The sequence below is a fragment of the Epinephelus lanceolatus genome, chromosome 8 (assembly GCF_041903045.1).
Source record: "Epinephelus lanceolatus isolate andai-2023 chromosome 8, ASM4190304v1, whole genome shotgun sequence".
Lineage (NCBI taxonomy): Eukaryota > Metazoa > Chordata > Actinopteri > Perciformes > Serranidae > Epinephelus > Epinephelus lanceolatus.
The window spans coordinates 37,607,405-37,615,673 of NC_135741.1; the positions used below are offsets into that span (position 1 = coordinate 37,607,405).

Below are 8,269 nucleotides of genomic sequence, written 5' to 3' on the forward strand. Positions count from 1 at the left end.
CTTCACACGGAGGGACTATGCACCCCCCCCCACCCCCTCCCCCCCCACCCCCACCCTGAACTACTCTATATCTTTATTGAAACCATATGTTCTGAGCTCCCACAGCCAGACTTCCCTTATCAACACCACAGTGAGCTGCATGGTGACAAAGCCTCGGCTCCCACTGAGGGAAGGGGGGCAGGCTAAGCTGGACCCTGGACAGAGAGCATGGGAGGGGATTGGTGTCGGTGGAGCAGACTGATGTTTCTTTTCTCTTGTTAGTGTACTCCCTTAGCAATCTAAGCTAAGCTACTGAACCCCATACCACAAAGTCCTCCATAAGGAGATTCAGTGGATTTTGGAGTGGCCTCAATGTATGCACAACATACATTTACCCTCACATATAGGCTACATTAATACAGAGCAGCATGCTTTGGCATCAAGTCTTGTTTGCACAGTACATGCCCATATGTGAAGATGACTAGTAATGAGAGTAATCTTATGCATCTATTTCAGCCTACAGAAACACTCGTTCACAAGATGACGGAAAAAAAAACTGCCATTTACACAGTACAGAGGAATGACACATAACTGGCGTATCCTTTTCATTGTATTTTGTACCAGGAGAAGCATTTATTATCAAACTGCAAATGTGCAAGAGTTAGTATACCATCTGCAGCTTACTATGAATTCCACAAAAAACTATGGCCTTATCATACTGAGAAAAAAATATGGACTACATCTTGAAACTCCATGTGACTTCAGCCCTCAGTCTTCAAAAGGGCATTGTATGCAAAGACACAGGTGATAACAGGACTTCTCTAAAGCCTAACTCCCCTCTGGCTATACAATGACCGTATGGCTTGAATCAAGACATGCCAATTGATTGTGACGATGGGGAGGAGCATGGTGGAGGGCTATGGCACTGACAGCTTTCAGATGTTCACAGGAAAAAGCTCCCAGACTTCTCTGATAAGTCATCGGGGCTTTGTCTTTATCATTATGTCGGAACTGGGTTTGGTGGTGAGGAGGTCAAAGCATGTCCCCCTGCTGCCTGGTCTGTCTTGTAACAGAAGATAAGCCTTGGCTGCTTCTTGTTGAGCTGAGAAAGGAAACAGCGCCACGGAGATTCCAACCCCAAATGTTGTAGAATTGAAATTCATTCAGTAAACGAGTCCAGGCTTGGGTTGCATGCATCATCTTGAAGCTAAATCAAGTGGGTATAATTTGGAGAAAGTTATGGATCACTGACTTGAAGTCTGTATGATCATTTAGTATCTTTGTGACACTGGGCTACTGTGAACTGTCTGTACAGATGAACATAATTATTTCAAGAACTTTGAGGAAGTTCACGTGACAGCACAAAAGAAAGAGGGAACCATGGTCATGTTTGACAAATGCTTGCCATATGCTGAAATTGAAAAATGAACAGAATCATAAGCATGTTCATAAGAAACAGCAAGTAAAAATCATAACAATCAACAGCTGCCTTTGAAACCTCTGATTCAGCAGGGTGGCAAAGCAAACAAGAAGAGCCTGAATCCCCACCAGCTTAAGGGTTAGCCTATGTTTTGTAGCTGACCCTGACCTTTGACCTTGTTGTGGAAGGGACAACAAAAGACCGGGATTCCCTACAGCAAGCCGTAAAGCATAAATAAAGTCACATTATTGCTGTCCATTAAATGCAGTCAATTTGGATTTAACCGCACACTGACTTTGACTCAGCTGGACTCAGAAACCACCTGCGCTGAGCAAGCACCACAGATGACAAAGCAAGGATGAGGGGAGGAGAAAGACAACGAAAAATGACAAGGAGAAGTGACAAACTGAATCGTATCCTGCGGGTGGGAGCCATCTACACTCGCACTGTGACTGAAAGGAGCGTGTAAAATTACCAGGACGTCCATTCATCAAAGGCAGCTGATGTGCAATGGGTGAATAAGTAACTGTGCTGAAATGGCTCCTTATCTCTGTCTGGAGAGAGGAGGTGTGGTGGTGCTGAATGCTCATGAATATCTATTTATTTGCAAAGCCAGGGTAGATTGGGCTCTCCTTTGATTGTTTTGAACCTAAGCTTTAGCACACAATAGAGAGGTGTGAATAATGCCTCCTGCACTCTTGTTTGCTCATAAAGAAAACCACATGCTTCAGGGAACATATTTCTGACATTATCTTGATATTTTCATTGATCACATGAGGCTAAGATGCAGCAAGTTAGACACATCTCCAACAGGCTGCTCTCTCAAAATAAAGCTAAGAGTCTGTATAAAGGGAACCACATAATGCAGCAAACAAAAGCTATAAACCACAGTCGCGAGGTGTGTCTAACCCTTCAGTCTGTTTACATATAACAATACCATGAGATTAAAAAGTTGAGATACAAAGAGAGAAGCTACTCGTGCGTACAGAGCATCACACCAAACCCAATACGAAATACTGGTGGTTTATTTTCGTATCCAGCCCGTAAGCTACAGCAGGGACAATATTAAAATGTATTTTAATCTTGCACCGTGAGCCACTTAATGTGCTGTATCCGTGCCGAATTGGAGACTGTAGCCTGTAGTCATTTCATAAAATGTCACCAGTTGTCTGATACAACGTGCGACACGCGTGTGTCAGTCAAAGGGAAAGGCAGCCTTGAATTGAGAGATTTGTGACTGGAGTTTGGCGTGATGATGCCCGTGTATGAGAGAGCGGAACGTGAACACAGGCAACGTGAAAGGTAATGTCAAACTTACCGACTGAAGGAAAAGCAGTGTCCTAACATAATCCCTCTCGGTGTTGAGTGTTTCATTTAAAACACAAAGCCTGAGCCTCTGCTGTCTGTCCGAGTCCTTGGTGGCGTGGATACCGTTCTCATGATGCCCGTCGTCCTCTTCCATGATGGTAATTCAACCCTCAGAGAGGTGGCTCTCTACACAATTACTCTTCTTTCTCTAAGTATCCACACTTTGCCGAGTTGTTTCTTCAGTCCATCTTGCAGCGGCAAGTTTTACCCCGAAACCCTCAAGAGCAGTGATGCGCAACGCACTACACGCACCGGAGATAAAGTTCGCCAAAAGTACCAAACAACAAGCGGAGAGCCTGGCTGTGTGGTCGCAACACCAGCTGAGGGCGAGCAATGCAACAGCAGATGAGTTCAGGCTGGAGACACGGCGGAGAGCAGCAGCAGCAGCAGCAGGAGGAGGAGGGACCCAGCGCCTGAGACACACTCAGTCTGGGGCCACAGCTCACTTCTGCAATGAGTACACAAACAAACAACACGGCCACAGGCACATCTGTACCCGCGGCCACTGTAGCTTACATTAGCTACTGGAGTATACCACAGAATATTATTACAATATATCACTAAGTAAACTCATGAAGTGCCACAATGACCCTGTTATAGTAGCTCAAAAGAAAACAATATAAAGGCTAAAAATGACAGCTGCACTGAAATGATTCAGCCTGGGGACTGCCTTCAGCACAATATGAGCCCATATAAACAGTGGTACACTAGCGAGATATATATGGAGTATACCCACACATTTTTCTGGCCGTTTACATTATACGTAACTATCAGACAAAAAGCCATTGGAATATATAGGAGAGTACACCCACTTCCTTCTCTGTAATCTACCCAACTTCCTAGTGGTACACCTACCTCATCAACCACCGCTATAAATGTATTAAAATGTGAAATAAAAGACTGTAATGCACATCATAAAGTCTTAAACTGAGTCCCACACTCACTACATTGTCTCTTTTTGACCTTTTGACTCCAGCAGTGAAATATAAGACCAAAATGCTAATGCTAGCTTATAGTATGTTAAAACAGCAATTCAAATGTTAGCATCCTTCCATCTACGTGACGCAATACATGCTAACAACTTAAGACTGAAATACAGGTCGGAAAAACAAGACTTCCAGGTTTTATGAAAAGTTGACTTACATTTTTTGGAAGAGTAAGTCTTTTAATTGAGGGTCACAACCTACAACGCTGTTAAATATTAACAGGAATGTTAATTGAGTAAATTAGCTAAATGTTTAGGCCCCTACCTGTCACAGTAGTATACCACCTGTAGCTACCGTTAGCTAGTAAATTTAAGAGGAAGGTGCCCTCTGGTGGATACAGGCACAACTGCAACTTTCAGCACAGGTGATGTGATGAACTGTATGAAAGTGATAACATGCTCAAGTACAAAGAAAGCACTTTAAATTACAAGTTTTGTACAGCAACTCGCCTCGTGCCTATTTTGACTAAATATATTGAAAGCAGGCACACTTGAGTCTCGTGCCTAATATAAGACTGCTCGCGGCTACTATTTGATGTTGAGTCACTTTCCCCAGGCAATCCGAAAATGATGTGTTATCTAGAGCATGGATGGTTTTATTTTCAGTGTAAATATGAAGTCAAATGCTCTTTTTTTATTTAAACCACTTCTATGAACAGTGTGAGGGTTTACACCTGCTCTTGTTGGTGTTCACATGAGTGCACCCATATATGAAGAAGGGGGAAGAAGGGGAACACCACCTAAATTAAGAATTCAAATATGTTATTTCCATGGCCAGGAAAAGTTCAGTCACTGTTTGTGAACATGAGTTACTCACCCTCAGAGGCAGGAACCAGAGAAGTAAGTCTCAATCTTGTGATGTCATCAAGTATAAAGTCTGGAGCTGCTTCATTGACAGTGAATGGGAGGCTGATTTTATGGACCCACAAAATATTTTTCTTTGTTCCCAAATGAGCTTGATTCTACTATAGTGTTCTCAGCTCATATACACAGAACATTCCCCTGGGTGCTCTCAGTGTCATCCAGTACACCTTTCACCATTCATTGTCTGTGGAGCAGATCCAGATTTTATTGACTGTGACATCTTAAATTTGAGTTTTAGTACTTTAGTTTTGGGATTTGGGAGAGTTGTTTATATTTGCTAATATTTTTGGACTGTCTAAGATCATATGATCAACATATGAATGTTGAAAATGGGCGTAGTTACCCTTTAAGCTCACATAAAAGACTTGTCATGACTGACTGGGTGCAAATAATGTTTTCGGTTACAGTACATTAATATTTCATTGGAGCTTCAGGGCATGGAGACACACCTACTGTCACAGGTCTCACCCCGGAGCTGCTGACTGTTTTATCAAGTTAATATCTGGCTTGTTTCACTGTACTCATACACCAGACCACCGTTAAAATGCCACAGGCCACATTCACTCTGTTTGCATTGCAAATATTCATAAAAGAATAACTGAAATGTTTGCATTTTATTCAAGGATAAATTTGGCTCCTACTAATGAAAGTAACTGAGATCTAAATATACAGCTGCTTCTAGAGGTAAAAATATCAATTAAGTATTAAAAAAGTAAAAGTGGAACTTAATTTTATTCCTCATAGACATCCTGTGAACAAAAAAATCAGATATTAGGAATGGGAGAAATTAAAATGTCAATAATAGTTTTAATCGATGCATGTTACATTCAATACCCATTGTGATGCTCCCACACATAATTGCATACATACATAACTTTCCTCGCCAACTCAGATGAGGAATGCAACAGACAACTTGTAAATGCCTTACACTATCATATATTTACATATTATCCTCCGCTTCTGTACATGGCAAATCTTTAAATATGATCAAACATCAGAGGAGTAACATAGGATACAATGTATGACTGATTGTATGGAGTTTCTTTGAAGCATATTTAATGTACTTTTTCCTTCCAAAAAAAGGCAATGTGCATAAAGCACGGTCATAAAAAGTGAGTCACACAATTAGACATGATAGGTTAAAAACTCCACGACACCTCTCTTTCATTCATATTTCATAAGATAAAACTTTTCCTTCAGCAGGGTTTTTCTTTCAAAATGCACAAAAGTACAAAAGGACACGTAAGGTAACCAAAGGGAATAGAAAATAAACGTAACATGTGCTCAGTGCATTAAGACTTTCCAATATAACAAAGAAACTAGAGGTGTTTGCCCTGTTCCATCGCTGTGATAAATAGATTCACATTGTTACAGGCAGACAGTGAGAGGGCTTGAATCAAAAACCAAAGTACAGTGAGTAAACAAAAGTGAAAAAGATTGTGAAGCCAAAAAAAAAAAAAGTTACTAAAACGTGTGAAGGCAAATCAGCACATTTGTGTTACCCAAACTAATCTGACAAGTTAAATGATGCTCTTTCTGGGTCAAAAAATTACAGCTTTGATCAGCCAAAATGCAAGCTGTATATAATGCTGTTAGCTACATTTAATGTTTTGGCCTTTGAATGCATCACCATAGATTTGTTTGGAGAAGCAAGACACTTAAAATGTGCTATAGTTGTGTTTGGTATTGGCAGAGACTTCAAACCTAAAATGTCTTTGCGGTCATTTCATAATCGCCCTGCAAACACCGAGTGCAAACTCCAGCAGCTCCGTAACTACAATTATATCAGTAAAGTCAAACATTACAAAGCATTAAAAGGAGAGTTCGGATTTTTTGAAGTGGGGTTGCATGGGGTACTTATCCATAGTCAGTGTATTACATATTTAGATGTCAGTTAGCACGGCTCAAGTTTGGAGAAGCAAGCAGGAGTGCCGACACAGACGCTAAGCAACGCACTGCTGTGGATGGGGGCAGCAACAAATCGTATTTTAGCCACTTGAAAAAAAGTCCCACCTTGCTATATTAAGTGTATTTTCACCATTTTACCTTACCATCAGGCAGCCCACTTTGGCGGGGATACCCATCACCGTTTCAGTTCCCCATCTATGCTTTCATCAAAGCCACCCGACTCCAATGAGAAAAACAATAGTTTGAGTTATCTGCACATAGGAGCTGCTCATCTACTGCTGCCTCGATTAGTTAGATAATTTGTGTTATTGTGTGACTTTGTTGAATCAAAACAAACTCTGTTTAAACACCAAAGTCACACAATAACACAAACTAATTGATCGGGGCAGCAATAGACCAGCAGCTCCTGTGTTCAGCAATGTTAAATTACGTTTTTTCTCAATGGAGTCTGGCTGTGAAGAGGTATGACAGCTTAATTTTCCCGCTGGAAAACATTGTCTGACAGCAAGTTAAAGCAGTAAAAATAGTCTCAATAGAGCATACACTGAAACTAATATTGATGTTTTTAGATGGGAGTTTTTAAGGTGGTTAAAGTACATTTTGTTTCTGACCCCTCCACAGCAGTAGGTTGCTTAGCTTCCATGTCAGACTCTAGCCTGCCTCTCCAAACTGGGGTTGTGTCGATTGAAATCTACTGCATGCAGTATACTGTCCTGGGATAAGAATGTACAACACCACTTCCAAAAATCGGCGCTATCCCTTTAAGGGAAACCAATTCTTGGGTTAAGTCTTGACCAAGAAAAATTTCAAAGCTGTGTCATCTTGAGATTTGTTTTAAGTTACATAATTCATATTTAAATGCCACATATGGGGTTTTTAGGGGTCACTGTGACTCCTTGTAGTGTAAGTAATTTGACTGGCTGAACAAGCATACATGTGGCCACACACACACACATACACACACACACACACAAACAGTGCAGTGGCTATTGTGAGATGGGATGACTTTCAGACTGGCACAGAGACAGCGCAGGTGTCAAAAATGACATCCACATACAGTAATACAACGTAGGAGTCCTAGAAATCATCTGGAAAAAAAAATATAAACAGCAATATCTGTGTGCTCAGTCAGCTGCTGCGATGGTCGAATGTGTGTTCGCACGAGGAAGACTTTAGCAGGTGTCTGCATGTAGATGGCGATTTGTTGTCAAATTCAGACAATGGGTGGATGCTGTCAATCATTTTCTTTGTTCTCTCGAAGCCGCTTGCTTTGAAGCAGCAGCGATGTATACTACAAAACATTTTTTTTTATAACGCTTGCACGTTTATCTCCTTGGCAAAAATCCAACTATAAATCCGTTTGATTAAAACAAAAACAGATATGCAGATCTGGATTTTGGACAGAACTCTGTATTACCAAACCATCATGAAATCCACTCGTATCATAGGGTTTAAAGGACAAACTTTTTACAATTTCAGAAAGGCCAACAGTGTAACTATTGTATTGCAGTTAATGACAAGCAGAAACTCTTTTGCCACAAAGCATGGACCTAAATGAGGAGAGACAGTCACTGTTGAACTTCAGCCATTCAAATCTTCAGTGAGTGGCTGCGACATAGAAATGCAGCTTTTTCCACCTTGGCATGGTTTTTGACACTTTGCTCTCTGAGTCAAAGGCAGACAGTGTTGATATATGTATTCATATAAATAACAAAACAGTACAGTATAAATATAAAGATTCTGTG

General features: G+C 41.0%; 1 protein-coding gene across 2 annotated transcripts in view; it reads right to left on the reverse strand.

Annotated features, from left to right (window-relative positions):
* Positions 1-3,228, reverse strand: part of prex1 (phosphatidylinositol-3,4,5-trisphosphate-dependent Rac exchange factor 1) — a 95,328-nt gene extending 92,100 nt beyond the window's left edge. The window contains exon 1 of one of the 2 annotated variants that reach the window (XM_033629024.2): positions 2,718-3,228. In XM_033629024.2, the coding sequence (XP_033484915.1) occupies positions 2,718-2,861 (144 nt within the window). In that variant the 5' untranslated portion in view covers positions 2,862-3,228. The remainder of the gene's footprint in view (positions 1-2,717) is intronic. The other variant, XM_033629025.2, reaches the window with a different exon arrangement.
* Between the last annotated feature and the right edge of the window lie 5,041 nt (positions 3,229-8,269).